The sequence below is a fragment of the Apteryx mantelli genome, chromosome 16 (assembly GCF_036417845.1).
Source record: "Apteryx mantelli isolate bAptMan1 chromosome 16, bAptMan1.hap1, whole genome shotgun sequence".
Classification (NCBI taxonomy): domain Eukaryota; kingdom Metazoa; phylum Chordata; class Aves; order Apterygiformes; family Apterygidae; genus Apteryx; species Apteryx mantelli.
In genome coordinates, this window is record NC_089993.1 from 22232098 (window position 1) to 22257894 (window position 25797).

General features: G+C 36.7%; 1 protein-coding gene across 2 annotated transcripts in view; it reads left to right on the forward strand.

Annotated features, from left to right (window-relative positions):
- Positions 1 to 25797, forward strand: part of UNKL (unk like zinc finger) — an 80626-nt gene that overhangs the window by 14895 nt on the left and 39934 nt on the right. For both annotated transcript variants that reach the window (XM_067306018.1, XM_067306019.1), the window contains exons 4-10: positions 170 to 303; positions 2275 to 2410; positions 3145 to 3262; positions 7104 to 7188; positions 12325 to 12479; positions 21681 to 21869; positions 23440 to 23502. In XM_067306018.1, coding sequence (XP_067162119.1) covers positions 170 to 303; positions 2275 to 2410; positions 3145 to 3262; positions 7104 to 7188; positions 12325 to 12479; positions 21681 to 21869; positions 23440 to 23502 — 880 coding nt within the window. The remainder of the gene's footprint in view (positions 1 to 169; positions 304 to 2274; positions 2411 to 3144; positions 3263 to 7103; positions 7189 to 12324; positions 12480 to 21680; positions 21870 to 23439; positions 23503 to 25797) is intronic.

A 25797-nucleotide genomic window follows, 5' to 3' on the forward strand; every position in this document is an offset into this window, starting at 1 on the left:
GCACAAGTAACAGTTTGAAATACAGTCTCCCCCCTCCCCCACCCCCCAATTTAGGCTTATTGGATTAAATGACAAAATTTGGATAAAGTAGGACAGGATTTTACCTATGATAGGGATGGTTAATGTAGCTATACGGTTTAATAGTGTTATTTTCTTTTCCCTGTTCCAGAGAACTTCAGGCACAGGAAACCTTGCAGAATGGACAGCTAGGATGCAGTGAAGGCATTCCAGATCTACAACCAGGAATTTTAGCAAGCCAAGCAATGATTGAGAAAATCCTTAGTGAAGATCCAAGATGGCAGGGTAAGATTATATAAGTCTGCCTCCTTTCTCTGTTTCTTTTTTGGTGTATGATCCAGCTTGTTGATCCTTGTCTTCAACTGCTCAAAAGTCATCTTTTACAGAGTAAAGAATAAGTTTATATAAGCAATACAGGTGCTGGTGAACAAGTTGTACAGTCCAGCACATTTATATTCAGATTTCGTACTGAAAATGTTTTGTTTGGAAAATGTTTGGTGAATCTTTTTTCATTTACTTAATACAAGTCTTGCTAAACTCTGTCAATTGATTAAATGTGATTAAAAGTCAGGAGGAGTTCTGTCTTGTGCTAAGAAATGATAATGATTAGAATCTTCATTTTTTAATGGAAAGTTGTTCTTTGCTGACCTAAACTAACATGAATGAAGTAGAATATTAAGTGGAATATTTAAGTAGAATATTGAAATGTGAGGATGTCTTGAAAGCGTTATATGTGATCACTTAAAGTAAATCCAGTTATACTAGGTTTTTTTAGGCTTTAAAATTTGGTTCTCATTTTCCTGGTTTAGACTTCCTTATTACATAGACAAATGTTAATATCAATTGGATGTTATTAGAGCTCTTGCCCAAATTTTACTTTAGAAAAGAATGCAGGGTACAGTTGCTTTCAAAAATTCATGTGGGGACAGTAACACAGGAAGAGGGTCAGAGTGAAGATTCTGTCTCTAAGGTGTTCAATGGATTCAAGGGATATAAAAGATAAAAAATACAGTGGGGACAAGGATCATAAAATTAAATCTACTACAGGATGAGTTCCAAGCATTGAAGTATAAATAACTTACAGCGCTTGATTGTGAGCTCTAGATCAAAAAATATTGCGTGCTCAAACTAAAAAGACAACAAAATTGACAAACTACAAACTTTTTTTTTTTTTTGCATTCCTTGCATTGTGACCAGTTAATGTTATATGGTGATGTACGACTTCTGTCAATCCTTTGAAGTATGGCAGGATTGTACATAATTGCTGGGGATTGAAACTATTATTCCAGTTGGTGATTTCAGCCTTATTTTCCTAAGTTTTTACTGAAACCATTGAAAAGGACTGAACAAAAAATAGATTTTGTGTGAAACACCAATTAATAATTGTTTCTATTTGAAAGTACATCATTAATGAGTCTGGGAATGGATTTTCAGCTGGTTTTCCACAAGTCCTACAGGAGTCTTACTGTATTCTGTAGTTTTTGAGAACATCTCCAGTTAAAAAGGTTTGCTAAAGTCAAGATATGTAACACTGACTGCTTCTGTCTTACCTACATTTATTGTCCTGCCTTTGGAAGAAGTTAGATTGGTTTGACATCATTCGCTCTTCATAAACCCATTGTGGCCATTAGCTAAATTTTACCCTTTTAATTTATTTATTTGCTCCAGTTTTCTTCTGAATTTTTCTGTTTCTAGACAGAACCTCATTTGTCATTTCCTGATTCCTCCTTCCTGGAATCAAAGATTTAGAGACAAATTTAGATTTAGAGCAAAGGTGGAAAAGAGGCTCTAGAATTTGTCCAGCAAGATCTTACTGGGGATCCTTAACATGAAAGCAATTTTGGTGAAATAAGGCTTCTCAACAAGCTTGAGAGAAACCTAGATATAAAATTTTATAAAGTTTTAGTATTTTTCTTACTAAAATGAATAGCATAGTTTCAGGTATTCATTTTCAAAATGTTAAATGTGTATAATGAGAATTTCTGATAATTTCCTCTACCACTGGATTGCTAGTTCTTTATTTGTATGCTATTGCTATTGAGTATAAAATTGATGAAGATTGCTTTGCATGTATGTATGTTAGACTGTTTTATTGCAAAAAATGAAGGTCTCAGTCTAAGCTTATAAGAACAGAAGGATCTATGAATCATTATTTTTATTCAGATTCAGAAAGCAGCATAATACCTAATCTCACTAAAAATACTCTAAATGCAAAATGTAAGTGCTCATTTCTTTTCATTGTTGACCTGTTTACAGATACAAATTTTGTATTAGCTGGCTACAAGACAGAACAATGTACCAAGCCACCCAGACTCTGCCGCCAGGGTTATGCATGTCCTCACTATCACAACAGTCGAGATAGAAGACGAAATCCTAGAAAGTTCAAATACAGGTACATAAGTAAATATTCAGAAATGACTCTTGGGTCAGTTAGACAATTGGTAATGGAGTGATCTGTTAGATTCTTCTGTAGCACAACTGGATATTCCTAATGGAATAAAAATACATTTTTTTTTTCAATAGCCTTGCTAAAACTTTTTTGGGAAACAAAGCATCTGTTCAGAATGATCAAACAGTTCTGAAGAACAAAACTATGAAACTGTAATGAAAATATCCTTCTTACCTGTAAAGAATGAAAATAATTTCTACATTTCTTAGCAAAAATTTGGAATCTGTAGGTCGTATCTTCTTTGTTATGAAAAGATCAGTTCTAATTTCTGTCTTTATTTTGATTTTTTCCTATAATTTTCCATTCCTGAGCAATAATTTCAGCACCAGAATTTAATGCATGCTGTCTGTCATTTACTTTGGGAATGAACCTATGGTTCTAAGACAGTGTGGTGTCTTCATTGTTTTTGTTTTCCCTGTGCCATGGTATAAGGTTTAGAGTTGATGTGCTTTGCTTGACAGTCTCAGGACTATGAATACCTGTCACCAGACAGAAGGAAGGTAGAATTCTGCTAGCTCATCCTTCTGTCAAAGAACTTCCAAAAAATCAGAGCCTCTCAGAATTTGCTAACTTTATAGGTTCCAAAGAAGCTAAGATTCTGAGATTTAGTGAGAAGTTCTTTGACACTTTTGATAGGAAGTAGATACAAATGTGCTTTGGGCATCACTTTTTTCTAGGTCCACCCCTTGCCCCAATGTAAAACATGCAGATGAATGGGGTGAACCTTCAAGGTGTGAAAGTGGGGATAGCTGTCAATATTGTCATTCTCGTACAGAGCAGCAGTTCCATCCTGAGGTAAGAGCTATGTTTCTACTTATTTTTAGTGATTCAAAATTTATTATAGATTAAGTTATTGATTAAAGATATTATTTATGTAAAAATGTATGACATTTGGAGAGAAAATTCATGCAGCACTTCCAGTAGTTGAGGTATTCACTTAGTCAGATAAAATTTGCTAAAAAATTATTTGTACTGCTGTGGTTTCCCCTGATAGGCATTTTTATTGTACTGCTTATGAAAATAATGAATTAACTTAATAATATTTGGCATAATAGTTGGATGCCTTTAATCCAATAGTTGGATTGACTTTTCACATGATTCATGTGAAAATCCTATTCTCATGTTGATTCTTCAAATATATGATTTGGGTTTAAATAAACATATTCTGTTTTTTACCTAACTTCTTGGATCAGACATAAAGTCACAGTAATGATTGCATTTAATCAATAACTTGGAGTAAATTTTTATGCTAAGTACAATAAAAAAACCCAACACTTTATTGTAGATAATTGAGAGTTACTGAATAGGTCAATAGGTGGTGGAAACAGCAGAAAGCTTTCGTAGTGTCTGAATAAGACACTCAAGAAAGACAAGGTGATTTTAGAATCCTCCATAGACAAAGTTATTGCAACTTTGTCAGGTGTTTGAATATAACAGTGAAAAACTAGGGAAGAGAGCAGTGACATATAATTTGCTGAGATTTAATTCTTATGCAACACTATGAATATATTGAACAAATTTGCCAGTTAAAGGAAACAAGCATAATACTGAAAGGGCGTGTTATGTAAGCAGCTGCCTGTACAATATTGGATATCTGTTTTAGTTTTGGAACCTTTTAACAGACGTGAATAATTCACAACAGGATGCAATTTCTTGCATTAGAAAGTTCAACACATAGTAAGGTATGAGCAAAGAAAATTCAAGCAATCAGTATTTTCTGTTCCAAATATGAACAAGAACATGGGACTGAGACAAGAATTCTAGAATACTGACTCTAAGGTTGTTGCAAGCTCCGTATCGTACAGCCTCTTTCATAAGTTAGCCAGCTCTCAATTCCACAATTTCACAGTCCTGATTACTAGAGATTTTAGCATCCAAATTTATTTCAGGTCATCTAATTTCCTCTCCTTTATAGTCCAATCCTCTTCTGTAGTAATGGTGCCTTCCTGCTTTGTATCACTAGCATGCTTTTATTTATGACAAAGCTATTAACGAAAATACTAAAATAAGTCCAAAGACTGAATACTGCTAGTAATTTTGTCTGCTCTCTTTCTCTTTGACACCATCCACTGTCACCTTCCCATTGGGCAGTTCAATAGAAGATATGTAACATTGGTAGGAGTCATGATCTTCATTATCTGAATTAAAGATTTCTTTTCACATCCTGTATTGAAGTCCTTATTAGAATGACTACATTTTCATTTTATAGAAAATCTGATTTGTCAAAGTTATATGGTGAGTCAGCCATTATATACCTTTGCCAAATGTACTTTTAATTTTATCCTGTTTCTTTCTGGTTTTAGTCTAAATTATGGCACAGAGGATATTAGGGGCCTGCAGTGGCCTGAATCAGCTGTTTCTGCTCTTCTCAAACGTATATATGTTGTACCTACTATACCTCACTCATATGTGCTACTTCTGATGTGACAGATTTATTAAAACTCCTTGCCAACTGCATCAGTGTTACATGCCAGTTCTTTAAAAATTCTGAGGTGACAATTTCCTAATTCATTTCCTCTCCCTGAACTGAAGGTGATTTTGCTTCTACATTAGCTGTAGTCGTCTCTGTCTGCTTATTTCCATTAGCTGTGCTGTCTTTGTTGTAGTGTTGAACATAATTCTTATGGGGAATCAAAACAGCTTGATGGGGATATGGCTATTCGTCTCCACTAATTTTAGCTTTAGCATTTAATTTCACAGAAATTAGCAGCATGCTTCCCCTGAAAGGAGTTTTCATTCAGCTTCATTCCCTATGATCCTCTCCCTGCTTTGCTCTAGCTCTGGCTTTCATCCAGTTGTACGCTTAGAATGGAAATTCCATACAGCTTTTGCGCTTTTGACTTGAGGATTCAAAATGCTCATTTTATTCAGTTCATAATGAGATTCAGTCTACCTGATGGTGGTAACCAGTTGCCTTCATTCCTCAATCTGCTCATTCAAAATCAAGAACATTGGTACAGCCTTATTTTTGTATGTCCTTTAATTTAAGTTGAATTCATAATCACTTTATCAAACATTATCTTCTCTTATTGAATGTTTTCATGTCCTCACTTTTTACCAAATTCAGATAAAGTATATTGTCATTGCCTCTTGGCTCAGTGACTATTGCATAAATCTCTTGGCTATCACGTTCAGGAATAACTGGATTCTACTCTTAATAAATAGCAGCTGTGTTCTTGTCTATAGCTGGAAAGTTAGTCTTCCATAATGATTTGGTTCTTCGAGTTGGCTGTCTATCCTGTCGTATTACTGGGGCATGTGTCCCTCTCCAGATTTGGTCTTGGAAGTGTATACTGGACTGCCAGCTCTGCCCCAATAGTATTTTTATTTTATCTTTACTGTCAGTTCTTCTAGCTGTGGAATTTACCAGAAGGCACTCCACACCATTTGTGTAGCTCATAGGATTGGGAAGGTTATTTTGTGAGGCTAGGACCACAAACCAAAACTGAACTTCCAATTACATGTTTTGTTGAAGCCATTTGGAAGTCAGTGCTTCTCTTTTTTTTTTTTTTTTTTTTTTCCCTCCTGCATCATAAGCGTAGTGTGTACAGCAGTGAGGTTTTCTATTTAACAGTCATCATAGAGCAGGGAAAAAAAAGGACTGACTCAGCTTCATTTCCTGGTCCAGGTATGGTATCCACCAATGACCCCTTCATTTTTTACAATACTTGTGATTGCTCCCAGTGAAATTGGTGGAAAGATGCAAAGATCAGTTGCACTGTTTCATTTGTAAAGTATATAGTTTTGATGAATACTTCTCTGCAGCATGGATGTTTTGCCTCTTTTGCAGTGTTCAAGGAAAAATAAATTATTTGTAGAACGATTAGCATCAGTAACAATTTTGTGATTTAGTATCTTACTCTAGTTTGCTGGCTGATCTTTGGGTTGTTATGCATGAACTAGCAGTGAATATAGCAACTACATTTTCGACCTGAATTCAAAATTATTTCTGAATTGTAAGATACTTAAATTGCTCTAAAATAAAGAGCTTACAGAACTAGTTTTTGGTTTTGAATGAACTGTTTCATTTTGCATGTTTGCTCTAAAGCAGAAGTCCAAGAAAAACATTTTCTTTACACAGCACAGAAGTGTCATTCTGAACTGAGAATCTTTATTTATCAAGCCATGAATCACTCAACTGACTCTGAGAGCCAAAGACCACAATACCGAGGTTTGGGGAATGAAAAAGATCCTTGTACTATTTGCCACAGACTTGCAAATCCACAGAATTAAATTTTCAAAAGAATCTGTGGCTTTTAAATAGATTCTTAATATTGTTCTTACATGACAGTGTGTCAGCCCCTCCTACCAGCCTTGTGAGATACAAAGATCAGCAGTTTCTATACCACATAGAAAACCAGAGCAGTTTAAATACTGCTTTTCTGAAATATTATTGTTAATATTTATTATTACAAAGAAGAAGGTTAAGATTCTCTTTTCTTCTTTTTAAAAAAATTCTGCTCTTCTATTTGATTTTTAAAAATTATTAGAAGAACTGAATTTTCTGAGAAAACCTGGTAATACATAGTGTTATTAAGTATTTTTCCTTTAAAATTTTTAAATTTTTACAACTATTTTGCTGTTATGTAACAAATAAATTTAGGTTTCTATTCTGTTTCCTTTCTGTTTTGTTTAGATTTATAAATCTACAAAGTGCAATGACATGCGCCAAACAGGTTACTGTCCACGTGGTCCATTTTGTGCATTTGCACATGTTGAAAGTAAGTAAGAGAACTGTTATTTTGTATCAGTGTTCATAAAAGTGCACCATCATTTCTAAGCATCAGTAACACAAGCAATTGAAAATCATTAATTTTAATGCATAAAAGGTATTAGATGTCAGTTGTTTTTAGAAATTCATTCCATGGTTTCCCATACAGAATATTAGTACAGGAGCTTGCTACTTTTTCATCAAATTTGCAGCAGCAGTAAAAATGGAAAGTGCTTTTCTTTACAAATGCGGCCTGTCCTTGTAACTTTTTGAGTTTGATTTGGCAAATTTGTACACGCATGCTTCACTTTTATAAATATATTATTAGCTGTCCTATTGAAACTTATAGGATACTTTTCATCTAAAAGTGCTTGCAAGTATTTGCAGGACGAGGGCCTTAGTTACCCTGAAAAAGAACTCCAGGAACATGTCAGCTCTCCTGCTCTTTCCTCCATAACTGTCTTACATTTTCACTGTACTCAAACTGTTATACCCAGGAAAAGAGAAGAGGGACCATTTTTTTCCAAGAGAACACTCAGTTCTTCAGTATTCATCGACACAGATTCATTCTGGGTATCCATCATCAGATATTTGTTAATAGTAGTATCAATTTTGGCTACCCCTGCACCCTTCCTGCTCTCCGGAATGTAAAGTGTGAAGTTGTTACAACAACTACTCATGCCTTCTTTTCAGCTGCTATGCAAGGCAGACCACAACAAATTTCTGTATTTCTTGTTTCTTATATGTAATAATTATTATTTTTTGCCTCTGTAGTTTTTGTTTGGTATGTTATCAGTAAAGCCTATTCTATCTGTAAAACCTAAAATATATTCTTCAAAAAGAAAATAACTTAAGATCTGGTCCCAGCTTTTTGTCTGCTGCTACAAGAGCTGGAAAGAGGGATCAGAGACCCTACAAATTTTGGGAACTTCTAAATTTCTGTGGTTCAACCACTATTTGTGATTTTGTCATGATAATTATTGACAATCGCTCTCTGTCTAACCTGTCTAAGCAAATGTGATGTTCTGTACAACTATTTATTGTCACTTGTCACCTAAAAGACTTGCAGTGAAGAGAGACATGCCTAATATTATTCTTGCTGCCCACAGTCTCTGAGAAGCTTACATGGTGTAATATTTTTCTTTCCTGGAACAGCTTAAGGAGTATGGTTTAAAGAAATTCACAGCAAACATGCAGCATGACATAATTCTGACACACTACAAAATTCCTGTGGGAGAAGACTACAATTTTTGTGTTTTGCTCATTAGAGCGTACCAAATACTGTCTCCCCTCTTGTCTCTCCAGCATGGATGGTGTACTGGGTATACTCAGTAGAACTCTAGGAGACTGAAGCTCTTTGGAGACCCCCTCTTGATATTCTCACAGTGTCTCTGTCATTACTATCTTTTAACAGTCCAGTTGACACTTGATTTCCATAAGATAAATCATCTTCTGGGAAGCCCTCACTGACAATTACAAGCAAAAGAGTTCCATCTCTAAGGAAAAGTTAAGGGTTGTACAGGTTGAAGCTGTAGAAGAGTGCTGAAGGGAAGTCAAAACTTTAAAATTTGTTAATATTTTTTCTCTCCAAGGGATATCTTTCTAATCTTTCTGAGGGTGCTATCCTAATCTCCATGAGCTTCTCCCTTCTTTCTTATACTCCTTAGGATGAATTCTTGTACTCTTTAAAATTTTCCAGAACTCTTGAGCAGAATTCCTGAGACGTTGAACATGATAGCAGTGCTAATTCAGAAGCAGCAGCATAAGTTTCTCCACTTAGTTGCATTAGACAGAGTTGTGATGCCCATCAGAAGAGATTTATTCAGGCCAACCAACATGCTCTGTCAGTCTTTGATTTGTATCAACTAGAATTAAGAGTGTGTGATCAGGAAGTCTTGGCAAATGAACTTGAAATCTTGCAGCAGTACCCATCCCCTGTCTCTCTGGTAATCTGAACAGTCCATCAGAAGTTAGATATTGGGTTACTATCACCACAAGGGTCTTTCTGCTGTTGGCAGTAGCTTAAAGCTTAGTTCAGCAGCTCTGACATTCCCCCTGCTGTGATCACAGAAGAAAATGCTTGGTGTCCTTTCTTTAATAACAGTGAGGGGGAGAAAATGACTTCACAGCTGTGGAGCCTATCATCAGCGTGAAAAGCACGAAACATTTGGTTTGTGGATCTTTTTGAACCCCAAGTTGTATGGTGTTTTACACCTAGTCTCTTTGAAGCCCTAGCTGTGTGGAACAGGTACGGTAACTTTCATCCCACCATTCATACACGTATCTCCGAAACTCTTATCATTTTGTGTGAAAGTTTGGGGAATAACACACTCTCTTACGATAGTGTTTCTGGTCTTCCCTCAATGTCTTCTTCAGAATGAGCTGACTTTTTTTTTTTTTTTTCTTTTTCTCACTCTTTTGTGAAGGCCATGAGGAATTTTGCTATTCCCCCAGACTGGTTTTCCCTTGAGGCCCTGGCTGCAGATAATGCTGTCTGTTAAATTTCATTTACTTTTCCACTGGCTGAAGCCCTAGGTCCAGCACAGTCCCAAAGACGCTTTCTGGTGATGGGAGAAAGGGCATCTGACTCTGAAAAGTAAGGAAATGATGGGTTCTGACATATCTCCCTGACACCCTTTGCAAAAGAGTGAGTGGCTAGGGTGTGTTGTGACACTTCAACAAGCTCTTAAAATAATAAACACCTATTTGTGGCACTTATTTGTCTGCTTTTTACTGCCTGACTAAAATCGGCATCTTAAAAAAACAACAACAACAACAATTTTTTTGAAGCAGAAACAAGAGCAGACTGAAATTCTGCTGTCACGAATTAGCAAAGAATGTACCTCCTGTATAATAACTTCTGCTACTTAAGGCATCTGCCTTCAGATTGTTGGTCCAAGATTGTTCTCTTCTATTTGTGCCATGATTGCAGGAATGAAAAAAATTGCTGCTGACTTTCTGAAAGATTGGATTCCCCAGGCCAGACTTAACCTGGCCACGGTAACTCTCATATTCATAAGATCCGAGCCTTGTTAGTGCAAATTCTAAGGAGGCTATGTAGCTGGAAAAGTTATGTCTCATAAAGAATACAGTCCTATTTCTACATATCATCCTAGGCTACTGATACACAGTACCTGCAGCATCACTGCACTGGCAGTGAATAGTTAAAGGTCTTTCTGAGGGTGCTATCCTAATCTCCATGAGCTTCAGTGATGTCCGTGAGATAGGCCACCATGTGAGACTGCTGCTTTTCCATCAGTTGCAACCTCCTACAACAGCTATACGTCACTGGGAAAATAGAGTTAAGCTGGGGGAGGATTACACTGTTGAGTTTGTAACTTTCGTGGAACTGGACAGAAACTATGATGCTCACTCTTGCAAAGAATTAGAATGATGTAGGAACATACATTCCAATTTTAAAGTGCTTCTTTGACTTACTGTCAATAGGCAGAATGGCAAAAACTAATCATGCTATTCTCCGATATACCTTTGAAAGACAAAGGAGAAAGTATTTCTATTTTGGGATGTTTGGAAGGCACTCTAATACTACCCTTTAAGGGTGGTATGAATACTTACATTCTTTATAAAATATTGGAGGGGTATGTGGTTGTGTCAAGGAAAGAAAGCTAATGAAGATTTAAAAGAGAGTGTGAATCAAATAGCACTTTTCCTACATGAATATGAGGGTTGACTGGACTTGGTCTGGGCAAGCAGCTATACTATGGGATGATATTTAGGAAAAGTGAGAGTAAATTATAGGTAAATGCATCAGTTTCTGTCTCCCCAACTGTTCTTTGCACACTCATCCTGTCAGAAAAACAGTGGGGGACTAGTGACATTCTCTTTGCAATCCTTAGTGTTTCCTTTTATGTTTCTTTTTTGCATGTGGCTGGAGTGGACTTGAGTACATGTTGGTAGTTACTACAAGTCTTTTTCCTTTCTCTTTTGTGTGCCAATTCCCTGTTTTTGTACTTTATACAATAGCGGAAATATTTGCTAAAGTACCAGATCATATAGTAAAAAGGCATGGAGTTGTGATAAATCAAATGCTAGGTACAAAAAACCCCCACATCATTAGAAACAATCCTCAGCTATGATATCTCCACTGAAGATAGGTGTCTACATGTCTCATGCTCCCATCCTTTTTATTACTATAGCTCGTACTTTTGTGCACTCTATCAAAACACCTCATTGTCTGTGGCAGAAAAATGTTAAGATTTGGATTTTAAATATAGTTTATTGTTAGCCTTTCAGCAATGCAGTTGTGACTAGAGATGAAAAAAATCTTGCAGTATCTGTAGAATTTATTAAGAGCTGATGAAATCTAATTTTCACTCCTGACTTTTTTACTATGATGTGCTGTATGCATGGATTATGAGGTGAGAATGTAATAAACTGTAATTGCTTACTAAAATAAACATTTTTTGTTAATTCATCATTTGCCTGTAAAACTAGAAGTCTAAATCTCTTTAATATATTACACAGCTGAAGAGTCAAATATCTGAAATGTTTAATAGTTTAACAAAGTAGCCTTTGGGAAACTGAGAAGTAACATTCAGTTACCCTGACTTGAATTTTTTGGTATGAAAATTAGCGATTAATTGGTTACAATTTACATTTAAGTTAATAAACTTTCTCAAAGGTTATTATTCAGGTTAAATAGCAGAAGCCCCAGATTCTCTTCACATTGTTTTATGGATTAAATCAGTTGGTTCTAGACTGGAAAAAAACCCACAAAACTATAATTATGATGTCATTGTTACCTTTCCAGTCAGGAGTTCTAAAAATGTTGTCTTTAAACCTGGGTGTGGTGAAGATTCTGGAAAATAAAGCAAAATGTAGAGGACCTTAAAACATTGGAATTTGGATCTATCTCCCACCAATTTTTGATGGAGCAAGTAAATAAGAGTATCACTATGGCAGTTCACATTTGTTAGTAGTCACAAATACATAACAGTGAATTATATTATTTTTTACCTTGCCTTTCTTTATGTTTATATTTTTTCTTACAAAAAAAGAGATTTTTTTTTGTGTGACTGATGTTTCCATGTGACAGGTGCTGTGTTTGGTATTAGGTATGTAATTGTTAAATTCACACAGCTAAATATCAAATCTGTGTGTAATTTGTTGGGGATTCCTTCAACAGAGGACACCATGAATGTAGTCATACTGCAAACTGGCTGTCAGTCAAAGCCAGGCGCTCACCTGTTTTCAGCAGACAGCATAGGAATTGCAAATGAATGGAGCAGCAGTCTTAACTCCACAAAGAGCATTACAAATAACAGTGGGCAGTCTGGAAATGTAAGTGTAAATAATTCTGGAAAAGTTACTAATAATGATCACTGTGCCAATATATAATTGTTTATTTTATTTCTCAAACATCTGTTTTTTTTTCTTTCTGTGTGCTTAAACAAAAGAGAAAAAAAATCACAGCTACAGTAAAAGTCAGGCAGTAATATTTAACTCGTTCTGAAACCTAATGGAATGTCTTTCCTGGTCACCAGATTTCATTCTGTATTACTTATGTTTCTTTCCTCGTTTTTTTTTTTTTGTCTTTAGATGCAATATGTTGAACACTACAATAAGGAGCATCATATGATTACACTAAAGGGTTCTGTTAATCAAATATACAACTACAGGACAGCATTAATTTACATGTCTGTTTTTTCTTTAGGAAAGGTTTCATTCATGGAAGATGTTGCCTGATTCCAGCTCTCTTCTTTATCCTAATTTGTTAACATTAGGAATGAATTTAAGTCCCACCCTAACATGCTTTATACTTAAAGCTTCTTACAATGATACAGTATGTGTAGTTTGTTTGGTAATAGGGAGGTGCTTGAATACAAGAGTAATAAATGTAGTCTATATTAGCAAATTTTATCAACCAAAGTGAGAGAGGAGGGAAAAAGATATATTGTAGAGTTTTTTTAATCTTTCCTTTAGTATCAATTGGAATAGATCCTTTTGGTAGGTAGGTAATATTTATTCTGTGTGTACTGCAAAATAATATGTTAAGATAGTTACATCTCTGTTGTTTTCTGCTGACTTGAGTTTTTCTTACCTCATCTGCAGTGCAGAGTCGTAACTACCTACATATTTATTCACAGACTTTTCAGTTCTAGGTTTCTAGCCATGTTAGTCTATACTGTTTGGTTAGAAACCAAATAAAAGGACATATTTAAAATTACATTTTAAAGGAATTGCCAATAAACAGTGCAAGTGTTAAAACTCCTGCGTTTCTTTCATGTAGCTTCATATTGCTATCCTGTAGATCAAGAATGTGGATACTGATGTGCCTGTGTTTTATCTTCAGTCCCCAACACAGAAGTCTGGCTATAAAGTTCTGAGGAAAGGTCTGCCTTTTTATTTTAGGAAGCTACTCTTGTTGCTCAGGGGTCAAGTCCAGTTGGTCTTTTTGTTCAATGTCACATACTTCTGAAGCTTTCAGGAGAGATGAACAAAAGTATATGTTCTCCCAGCAGCTTCTTTGCCTGTCATGAATGAGTTAGGTACAGTTGAAAACACTTGCTATCCTAATAGGCCTTCCAGCCACAGGGAATCTGCTTCCATATAGAGGCATTTTTCTGAGAGAATCATTGGGAGTCTGAGTAATATTTTGTCCACTTTCCATTCTGTGTTCAGGGAGGCTTTGCTTGTGCTATTGTTCAAGTATGAAAATGCAAAAGTTGTCTCTGCTTTTCCCTTTACTTTCTACTTAACGGTTTTATTGTGAGTGGCCGTCTTTCCCTGGTTTCTGACTAAATGTTCTGCCCCTCTTTCGGTTGATTACTTACCTGCTGAATTGTCTGGTGCACTTCCATTATTCATTTTCTGAATATTAAGTTCCTGGTTTCTCATTAGCAATTTTGTTTCCTGTTTTTTCCATGTTTAATTCTTGAGCTCTGTTGCTTGCTTTCATTCACCATCGCCATCTACTATCACCTGCTTTATTTTAGTATTTAAGTATCTCAGAATATCTCTCTCTCTCTCTCTCTCTCTCTCTCTCTCTCTCTCTCCTCCCTTCTCCCCTTTTTGCTATCCCATCAACATATTTTCCTCCTTGGTTTGTGTTTTTTTTCTTTGTTGCAATAAGCTTTCTGCGCCCTCCTTAATCTTCACTCTCATCACTGTCAGACACTGGCTCTGAGTTAACTTAATTTTAGTAGTTTTTCTAGTGCTGAAACTAGTCTTTCTTTTTCCCACTTCTTTTGTTTCTTCAAAACAAAATCTCCCTATTAATCTTCCAAAACTTCTTTCATATGTCATACTATAGTATACTGGGGGAGGATCTTACTGTTTTGTTTGCTTCTACAGGAAAAGGATGACATAGTTATAGTACAAACCTTGGGCTTGAAAGACCTAAACTCAGTTCTCTGCTTGGTCATAAAATTCCTCTGACTGTGAGCCAGTTGCTTAAATATCTGTTGCTTAGGTCCTCAGTTCTAGAACATGGTAATACTATTTTCCTATCTTTAAGGATTATTAGAAGAATGAGTCTGTTAAAGATTCTGGATGATCCAGATTGAGGGAGGCTGTATAACTTTATTAAATAGATTTTTAATTTGCCAATACTGTGTTCTTACGTGTTCATCTAAGTTGCCTTGTTGTCTGTTGGACTGTCATCAGTCATTCCTCTGCTTTATCTTTCCATAACATTTCAGTGGGGAAATAATCTACTCCTCAGCCTTTTTGGTAAGTGAGAGTTCAATTTCTAAAGAGAGCTGCTGCTTCTATGGTTCTCTACCTCCATGTTCTGCTTTCTGATTTGAAGCATTCAGCTTTGATAGCATTGTTTTTCCTCATCTGTCTTTGCAGTTCCCTTCCATTTATATGCTGCTATTTTAACTTTTTATTATTCGTTACCAAATACATCATCCAAATGTACTTAACCTCCACAGCGCAGTTTATTCAGTGTGATACAGTATTTCCCCTGAGTGTCATTTTTCATCTCAGTGTTATTCATTTCTCTATACTTGCCATTCCCTCTTATCTTTCTGACTGTTGCGTTGCCCCAACATTTGGTTATATTGCCACCGCTCTACATTTACTCGTATTCTTGTTACTCAATGCATGTCCTTCCATGAATCTTCAGCTATGTGATCTTTCATCATCCAATAGTCTATCCCCTTTCCTCAGTCACCTTTGCCAAAATAATACGTCTCTGGCTTGCTGTCTTCTGCATGCCACGCATATGCTTCATTCTCAGCCATAAGCTTCTGCTTCACCCAAATTTCATCTCTTTGTTTCAACTGTTCTCATTTATATTCTGCAATTTATTACATCTTAACATACCCATGTTTGGATATCTTCATCTTCTCCCATGTTTGTTTTTTTTTTCCTCAGAATGCCATGAGACTTGGATTAACTAGCCTCTCTCAATGTAAACAACCACAGCCACTGTTGTTCCTTCTCTAGCTGCTTAACTTTCCAGTTATTATCCCAATGCAAAATGCATATTCCTTTGAGCAGCTCTTTAGCCAAAAAACATCATGAATTTAACAAGATCTCCTTAGAACATGCTTAACTCAAGCTTTAGGCTTATGCTGCTGGTCTTCTACACACATCACTTCTCTTTGTTACTGGGTACCTTACAGTATACCTAAGTTAGGTGATGGTATAGAGCAAAGGCCTAGCTGTGTGACATGATTTTGTCTATAAATATTGTGCAAGCTTGTGGAACTGCAAGATTAATAGGGAAAGTTTACTTCTTTTGGAGATGAAACAAGATACATTAAAGATTAATTTCATTTATAAATTATGGAATATTTATGTTATTCCTTCTAGGTTCAGGGCCATAAATCATAGTTTCCTTTTGAAGAGTAAAAGGAGAGAAATGTTGACCATGATGTTGTTATGCCTAGAGCCCATGGTGTATTTAAAAGAATGAATATTTGCATATGATATACATTGATTGCAGTGGATGAAGATAGGATAAACAGCACCATCTTTATTTTATCAAGTTTATCAAGGATGTGTAAGTGCCTGATCACCCGTCTGAGTTCCCATAGTTAACAAGTCAGTACCTGCCAGCTCAGTGGTGATAAACACTGTGCCTTCTTAGCCCATCCTGAATGTGAAATGTTAACATTCTGCTGCCTTCATTAAGCCCAAAGTAATCCATTTTACTTCATAACTAAGTGGCTTGAGAACATGCACATGATCAGTTACCCCTCTCAATTGGTAGGTAATAGTTCATTAGGCTGTGATAATGCAATTGAATTTAATTACATATGCACATAATCCAAATCTGAACTGTGGTGATGAGTCATGTTTCCTTTAATGTTACAGTGTTCTCAGGCAATGTGGGGTGTAGGAAGGAAAATAAATTATATGAATTCAAAAGAAGTTTTACAGCTTAATTAAAAATACCTATATGCTTCCTCTTCCTGTCATCTTCCCGCTGCAAATGTAGATGATGTAGAAGTACATTTTTCAAAGCCACAGAATATAACACAAATCAGGATACTCACGAAGCAGCCATTTTCATAGGAAATATAACTCATATTGTAGTTCTATTTCTTCATTTTCTTTGTAGAAGTTCAGCTGTAAACAAAGGCCTAGAGTAGGCAGGAAGAAAGGGGAAGAATGTATCACTTGTTTTGTATGCTTGTTTTCTAAGCAATTTAGCTGCAGTGAGGACTATTGACAATTTAATGGTTCGTTGTAAGAATCTAAGAGGCCAAGGTCTGTGTGGTTAGGACATTTAGGAGCATGTGACCCTTGTCACCAAGGGCAAGCTTGGTATCTCTTGAATAGTGGTGTTTCAGAAATGTTCAGGCAACCTACTGTCACCTTGAGCAAAAACACTAAGGTGAAAAAGAAGTTCTTTGGTAACTGCTGTGAAAGTGAGAGATAATATGAAATGTATCTGGCTGCAGTGTTTAGTTGAGCTTCAAACTGAATGAGAGTATGTGTTACCATTTCTTCATTGTTTTTCTATTGTTAAAGTTTTCACTGGATATTTTAAAAAGTTATCTTTTTCAATACCCAACCCAGCAGCTGAGCCTCTGTAAAGTAAGGAATGTCAGTAAGTACCCATCTTTAATTAAGGTAGACTCTAAACTCTTAGGGTTTGAACTGTGTCCTTCCCATGGTAAGCTTATGTCTTTGATTAGATAGCACAGCAGATTTCTGTCTTTAGGGGGGACATATCCCTGAAAAGTACTTAATCTGTTGGGCCTTGTTATTCCACACTCAGAAAATCAAATGCCACAAATCTCAAGTTACATTTGTAGAGAAGTTTACAAAGATCTTGTTGAAGATCTTGCCTCCAGAGTTGAGGCAACTGTATTAATTCCAGCTTTCTGTTGTTTGTGCTTCTGTCGTAATAAAGAAAAAAGAGCCTAAAAAAAATGATATCAGGACTAGTAATTGGCAATTTCCTAGCATCAGTAGTGCTGATGAGGACATTGCCGTTCATGCCAGCACCGATACCAAAATATGAATTCTACAACATCAAAGAACAAGAATTAAACTTTGATACTTTCCTTTCCTCCCTCTTGCACTCTCTTTCTCACACTATTATTGCAAGTGTATTTACATTAGTACTGAGATTTGGCCTGGTATTAGCCATGACCAGCAAGTCCGTCCTGATACAGAATGTGTGTTGACTTACTACTTTGGCAGCAGTACTGCATTAAGTTGTATGGCTGCTTCTAGTGGTATACATCTTGACATTTCTCAAATGTTCTTTGCATCTTGCTCATTGCGAAGAACAAGAAAGATAAAAGATACAGAAGCTAATGGGTATCCTGAAGCAAGCCATAAGGAATAAATGAATGATTCAGAAAAAAATATTTCTGGTCAGGTGAGTGGTAGTGTAATCTATCATACTGATTCTGTCGAGTCCACCTAGCCTTGAGTCCTAGAGGAGATGTTTCTTACAAGCTTGGACAAAGAGGAAGAGGACCCTGATCAGTGTTGACATTTAGGGCCAGAGCCTCTTCACTGGATCTGGAGGAGCCTCTCACAGAGGGGAAAGAGGTGGTCCCAAAAAACCTCCATTTGCTTTCTCTGCCTCAAGAATTATTTTGATTGATGACCATAGATAATGACGAGTATCAGGTATTCTCCCTAAATATCATCTTGTCTTGCCACTCTCGGTAGCGGTATACTACTCCGGATGGGCCAAGAGGGAATTTCTTATGTTCTTATTATAGGATATAAATGTATGGTATAAGGGCAGACAGGAAGATAAAAAAGATTGTTAAATATTTTAGATGTTACATATCTGTCTGCTGTGGGAAAAAAATGACTAGTGTGTCACAAGTGAAGTGAATCAAGTCAGGTGTTGAGGATACTACATGGAAGGGCTGAGGCAGAGATGGAGCTTATACATTTAGTGACTTTTTTCTTATAACTTTTATATGTTGTGAAATGCATACAGTGCTGGTAGCACAGCCTACGTAAAAGGATTTTTTATTTACTTATTCTGATCTATTTATTTATTTGGGAGCGAAACTTCATATATGGTTTACATATTGTATGAAATGAGGATGATGCATTGATTCTGTGATAACAGAACTTTAAACATTCCACAATTCTAAATATTAACTTTAGACCCAAAAAAGTGTTTTTTTATGTAGTTGCCTTGTAGATTCAGCCTAGGTTTGAAATTCAGATTTTTTCTTGCTTGTGTATTTTAACCTGCTGTAGATATTGTGTGAGTTAAATTATTTTCCTGCTTTATTTGCATGAGTGCTTTGTGTTTTCTTTGCAAGTTGAGTTACACAGCATTTGTGGATAATAAGTAATCCACTTATTAAAAATTAGCTAACTTTTTTTCTGAAAATACAAAAGACAGAGTAGAGGGTACCTCTGTCTCCATTCATCCTGTGGACTCTTCAGAGGATAAAAATAAAACCCTAAACTTTAATGTAATCAGATTATGCTGACTGCAGCTTTGGAAGTGGAGTGATCTTTTTTTCAGAGCAGAAAAACAAGATTATTGTAAGCTCTTAGCGCTTACAGGTATATGCATGTTTGTGCCACCACTAGTAGCTACTGTAACCAGAAGGATGATGTGAGGGGCACCTTATGAAAGTGATCTACCTACCTGTTACCATCTGGTCTTGACCAGTAGCTACGTACCTCAGCCATTACTTCTGGCTGAACAAGAAGACAGCATCCTCACTTTGCTCTGTTGTGTGTCGGTGGCCCTCCGGCACAAGTAACCTGTTCTGGCCATATCTCCCCCCTACACGTCTTCTGAGTGAAAATTCATCTTTCCTCACGATCTCCTACCCCTGTGCCACTGGAAACACACACTGAGTACACTGTACATTCTCATTAGGTCCAGTCACATGCAACCATGATACAAATCCTCCTGTGTTGGCAAAATAATCTATGTTGCCTGCCCAGCTGAAAGAGTGAACATAGGTTATATATCTGAGAGACATTCTGTGCCAGTTAGGAGTATGATGGAGAACATCTGTGGTGGCAGAAACATCTTTGAGTCAGTAGCTTACCTAAATGAGTACCTTAGCTCTGGTGTTAGTCTGCCTTCACAGTCTAGCCATTTTAACTTACATATATATCTGCTGCATTAAGCAGCCTTGTGCTACCGGAAGTATGTTTTTACATGTACTTACAAGATGTAACTATGTTATGCATAAGTTTTCAAAATATTTTGGTATTGAACTGAATACCTTACCATGTTTTTATTCACAAAAAACTATTTTTTTAACCTAAGAACAATGTTTTTTTCCTCTAGTAACTCCCCCCCCTTTTTAATTTCTCTCTAAAATAAACAAAACATTTCAATATTTTAAAGCTGAAAAATGTAGAAACTTAATAATGCCAGTATTTACAGTAAATGGTAACAGAAGAAGAAAGGTTGCATAGTGTAACCAGTTTGTGGCCAAAACATGAATTCTTCAGCCTTTGACTTCAGTAGTTTTGTCTGAATAAACCTTAGCTATCAATTTCATTATTTTTGCTGTGGTGTCTGCTCTTCTATCAGCTTTTAGGGTACATGTGCATTTCAGACTGTTGTGTAGAGAAGCTGTCTTTGATCTCAGAAGGAGTTTAATTATAGAACTCCACGCAGACAAAGCTCTTGACAGGAGATTTTCTGTAGGGATAAATGTGAGTGGATGCATAGGTAGTAATTTGCAAGGGTGGAGGTTTTAGCTTTTTGGGGGTAGATGGGTAGGGTTCTATCCAAGGTTAGGACCTCATATAGGCTCATGTCTGTCCTCTACCAGATTTATAGGAATTTGAGTGAAGTTCATGCTGCTCAGGAGAGACACCATGAGATAATATTATTCTGGGGAGAGAGGTATCTCTTGTTAAAATCCTGATTTGTTTAAAATACTTCAACATTCTTCAGAGCAAAGAGTAAAATTAAATGTTAGAGTTAACCATTAGTTCAGAATTTAGCAGTAAGCTATATAACTTTTCTTGTTCAGTTGGTCTGATTCAGTGATTATTTTATGTTTATGCAAACTGGAACAACCTTGACAGAGTTTTACTGTAGTTTTACTCTGCTATTGTATAGTGAATTCACTAGTCCAGTTTCCTGAGAGCCGGGAAGATTCACAGTCAGATCTTGTTCTGAATCAAGCAGAGAAAGGATTGAAATGTGTGTCTCATCACTGAGGGTCCTCACCACTGGGCTTTTAGGCATATATGTAGGATACAACTATTTTCATACTGCCTTTATGAATCTGGTTATAATCTAGTTTAAAAAATTGAAACAGTTTATTTAAAAAAAGAAAAGTAGAAATAAGTAATACGCACAGTCCTGCTAGAATATGTTATTGTAGGGGATTATGTTTTGCACCTGGGTTCATAAGCAATTTCAGGTTAATCAACATTGTACTTTTAGCAATAAATTCTCCAGGCCTACTTACAGATGGTACCTTCAGTTTAAGCCTTTTATTTCAGAAGTTTAGAACTTTCTGAAATATGTACATGGGAACTAAAGTTTATAAAGTGAGTACTGTTTTTAAATACTAAAATATTAATTTATTAATTAATAAACATCTGTATTTAAGAATCTCAAAATGATTTGCACTGAGCAATTTGAGATGCTTTTTGCCAAGCTTTTACTTGTCTTTTTAACCTTTTTGGCTTGCTCTGGATGAAATCTTTAAAAGGGTGACTTGCATAAAACGATAGATTGAGAAATACATGAATGAATGGAAATCAGGGTTGTCAGAAAGCAAATATCCTTTTATTGTAAATGAATATTCATTAAGTACAGTCTCTGCCAGTGTGTCATTTTGTGTGTAGTGACCAAACAAGACTATTCTGGTGTGTACAAATGCACCTCTTTTTGAAGTCTGTGGAATTACAATAGTTCCAGTCTGCTTTTTTCATCAGCTGCTTTCTAAAAATAGTACCAAAAAATATGTGGTTAAAACAAAATTAGTGTTTTATCAATGTATGATAAGACTGAAATTAATTGATAATTTCAACTAATGTTCTAAAGGGAGAATATAGCTATAAACATAAAAAATATTATGGAGTATATTAGACACTGTTTTCTGTCTTCTACAGATTTCGTGTTCTTCAAGTCCAACTGTAACATCAAGTTCTGGTAGCAGTAGTTCTTTATCACCCCTTGGACCCCTTTGTAGACAGAGGTCAATAGCAAATGGTGTTTTGTGTTCTGAGTCTAGCACATCAGGTGTTTCTTCACCAACGTCTAGCTATCCAAAAGCACCAGGCTTTGAACGAGAAGATCAGGTATGTGAATAATAATATGGGTACTAGAAATACAAATACAGTATTAAGATAAATTAGATTCTGCAGAAAATGTTCTCTGCCTTGTGTATCTGCACTGATTTTTGATTATTTAAAACACAGAGTTTGGAACCCTCTTCCATAGTGAGCTAAACTGTTTCAAATTATTTTACAGTTATCTCAGGCTAAGAACACCCATGCAAACAGTCATCGCAGCTCAGTTGACATGCAGTAAATTGTAACCTTGCAGAAACATTTTGATCGTCTTTTTAAACCCATGTTGTCAAGAATAGAGCAAGATAACAATGGAAAAAATCTTAACTAGACTTGGTAGGATTCAGTTTTATTTTTTGTTTAAAGTTGACAGGTAAAAGATGCATTCATTTCTGGATGATGAGTCTATTTACCAGTTCCAGTCTTTGATTAATTTCAGTCTGTTTCTTCCCCTACTGGGAGGGAAGGAGGGAGGAAGGAAGGAAGGAGGAGAGAGAGCGAGAGAGAGAGCGCACGCGTGTGCATGCGCGCGCGCACACACACACACACACACACACACAAGAACACATTATAAATGAGAGGGGAGAGGCTGAAACTGAAGTTAGTCTGTGGAGTTGGAGAGAATAGTCAATGCTAGAGATAGCTAGGAGAGGGGAAGACTGGTGGTTTTCAGAGGTGTCTGTGAGAGAAAAGCAGAAAACCCAGTGTTTACCTGTTAAAGTTGAATTTGTCTTGCTCTATTATTATAAGGGAAATGTTGTTAATTTTACCTTGCTATCTATCTATAATTTATTGATATTGAACTTCCCCCAAATACTTATAAATCCACTTTGTGGACTGATTACACTTCTAAATTGTCAAAAAGGAGCTGTTCCAAAAAAGGAGCTCTGATCACATATTTAAATAAGCTGCAGCCAAGATATTCAGTCTTCTTGCTAAACTGTGATTTGTCAGAACTGATTTCTATAACCTGAGATGCGCAGAGAAGTGCAGAGGTGACAGACAGAAGAAGGCGGAAAGGAAGGAGAGAGCTTTTCATAAATGGTGATGGCAAGATCATTACGCTAGAGTAAAATTCTCCAGGCAGGATTGCTTTCTTATGTGTAGATATTCAGCCATGCTATAGGTTAAAGTGCTGCCTATTTTGACAGGTAGGATTTCCCTGTCTCCCAGTGTAGGGGTCAACTGATCAGTGGTCGAATGTCATAGGAGCAAGGCAGTTACAGTATCAAAGGGCTGCTTTTTGGACATGAGGCAGCAATAATTCAGAAACGCTGTAACCATTGGTGAAGATCTATTTTGCAGTTTTGGTCACAGTATGTAATGTACTGTCACAAAGAATGTGTCTCAGCGCTTATGCATGTAAGTGGAATAATCACAACCGCCTCTCCTTTTGCATGTAGATTTACCCAACAATCATTAACATTTAATTCTCTGTATATGACTGAAGTGAGGTAAATGAAGTCAGCCTGTTTAGGGCATCAGCACAGTGATGACACTGACCCTGCACCAACCAATTATATATTTTACAGCAACCACTCATTAAGTTCGTATATTACAGAGATTTTTCTCATTCCAGGCAAAGCAACGAAGCTTCCCCGCTGAGAGTCAGCAGAAAATAAGTGAACAAGACAAAAAGCAGGTATTGACAAAAGCTAAACATTGTAAATATTTTGCCTTTTGGTAATTTCCTAGTGCAACATCAAAGTTATGTGACACAACATCATGATTAGTCTAAGGAAAATATACAATAGTTGTGCGCTACAGGGAGTGGACAGGGATGAGAATATGAGGTAATCTGATGATGCTGTTGATTGTAGCAACTGGATTAACTAGATTTGGAGATAGATTAATAAAATTTTGGGAATGCCAGAAGGAAGATGATGATGTAGTTGTTTCAGCATGTGATGATCAAGACTAGGAAAACGGATAAAGCTACAGGGAAGAGGGCATAGTTTAGAGTTGTCATGAAGCTAAATCCATCAGGGATTAGAGGTCACTGTATATGCCTAGGAGGTTAAAACCCTGCCAGTTTTTGATCTGCTAGAACAAAATACCTGACGCTTCATTAATGGCAATGGTAAAAAGAAAAAAGAGAACAGAAAAGAAGCTTTACCAGCTGCCCAGGGGGACATTCATGCAGCCACACAGGAGTATAAAATCTAAAGTGGAGGAATATTTTAAATTTAAAAAGTAGGAGGAGTAGTGCAGAGTACAGGCATACCTCGGAGATATTGCAGGTTCGGTTCCAGACCACCACAATAAAGCGAATATCGCAATAAAGCGATTCCAACCTTCATGGATGACTTGGAGGGGTTCAGGACTTCAGTGGAGGAAGTAACTGCAGGTGTGGTAGAAATAGCAAGAGAACTAGAATGAGAAGTGGAGCCTGACAATGTGACTGAATTGCTGCAATCTCATGATAAAACTTTAACAGATGAGGAGCTGCTTCTTAAGGATGAGCAAAGAAAGTGGTTTCTTGAGATGGAATCTACTCCTGGTGAAGATGCTGTGAACATTGTTGAAATGACAACAAAGGATTTAGACTATTACATAAACTTAGTTGATGAAGCAGCGGCGGGGTTTGAGAGGATTGACTCCAATTTGGAAAGAAGTTCAGTTGTGGGTAAAATGCTATCAAACAGCATCGTGTGCTACAGAGAAATCCTTCATGAAAGGAAGAGTCAATTGATGCAGCAAACTTCATTGCTCTCTTATTTTAAGAAATTGCCACAGCCACCCCGACCTTCAGCAACCACCACCCTGATCAGTCAGCAGCCATCAACATTGAGGCAAGACCTTCCATCAGCAAAAAGATTACGGCTCGCTGAAGGCTCAGATGATGGTTAGCATTTTTTAACAATAAAGTATTTTTTAGTTAAGGTATGTACATTGGTTTTTAGACATAATGCTATTGCACACTTAATAGCCTACAGTACAGTGTAAACACAACTTTTATATGCGCTGGGAAACCAAAAAATTTGTGTGACTCGTTTTATTGCGAAATTCGCTTTATTGTGGTGACATTAATCTCATTGTACATCTCCATCAGAGCTCTTGGGTGACCAGGTGCATTGTCAATGAGCAGTAATATTTTGAAAGGAATCTTTTTTTCTGAGCAGTAGGTCTCAACAGTGGGCTTAAAATATTCAGTAAAGCATGTTGTAAACAGCTGTGCTGTCATGCAGGCTTTGTTGTTCCATTTATAGAGCACAGGCAGAGTAGATTTAGCATAATTCTTAAGGGCCCTTGGATTTTCCGAATGGTAAATGAGCATTGGCTCATTTACTTAAAGTCACCAGCTGCATTAGCCCCTAACAAGAGAGTCAGCCTGTCCTTTGAGGCTGTGAAGCCAGGCATTGACTTCTCCTCTCGAGCTATGAAAGTCCTAGACGGCATCTTCTTCCAGTATAAGGCCTGTTTCATCTACATTGAAAATCTGTTGTTTAGCGTAGCCACCTTCATCAATTCTCTTAGCTAGATCTTCTGGATAACTTGCTGCAGCTCCTACATCAGCACTTGCTGCTTCGCGCCTTGCACTTTTATGTTGTGGAGACGGCTTCTTTCTTTAAACCTCACGAACCAACCTCTGCTAGCTTCCAACTTTTCTTCCGCGGCTTCCTCACCTCTCTCAGCTTTCGTAGAATTGAAGAGAGTTCGGGCCTTGCTCTGGATGAGGCTTTGGCTTAAGGGAATGTTGTGGCTGGTTTGATCTTCTATCCAGACCACTACAACTTTCTCCATATCAGCAATAAGGCTGTTTCCCTTTCTTCTCATTTGTGTGTTCACTGGCGTAGCCCTTTGAATTTCCTTCGAGACCTTTTTCTTTGCATTCACAACTTGGCTACCTGCTTGGCGCAAGAGGTCTAGCTTTCGGCCTGTCTCGGCTTTCGACATGCCTTCCTCACTAAGCTTCATCATTTCTAGCTTTTGATTT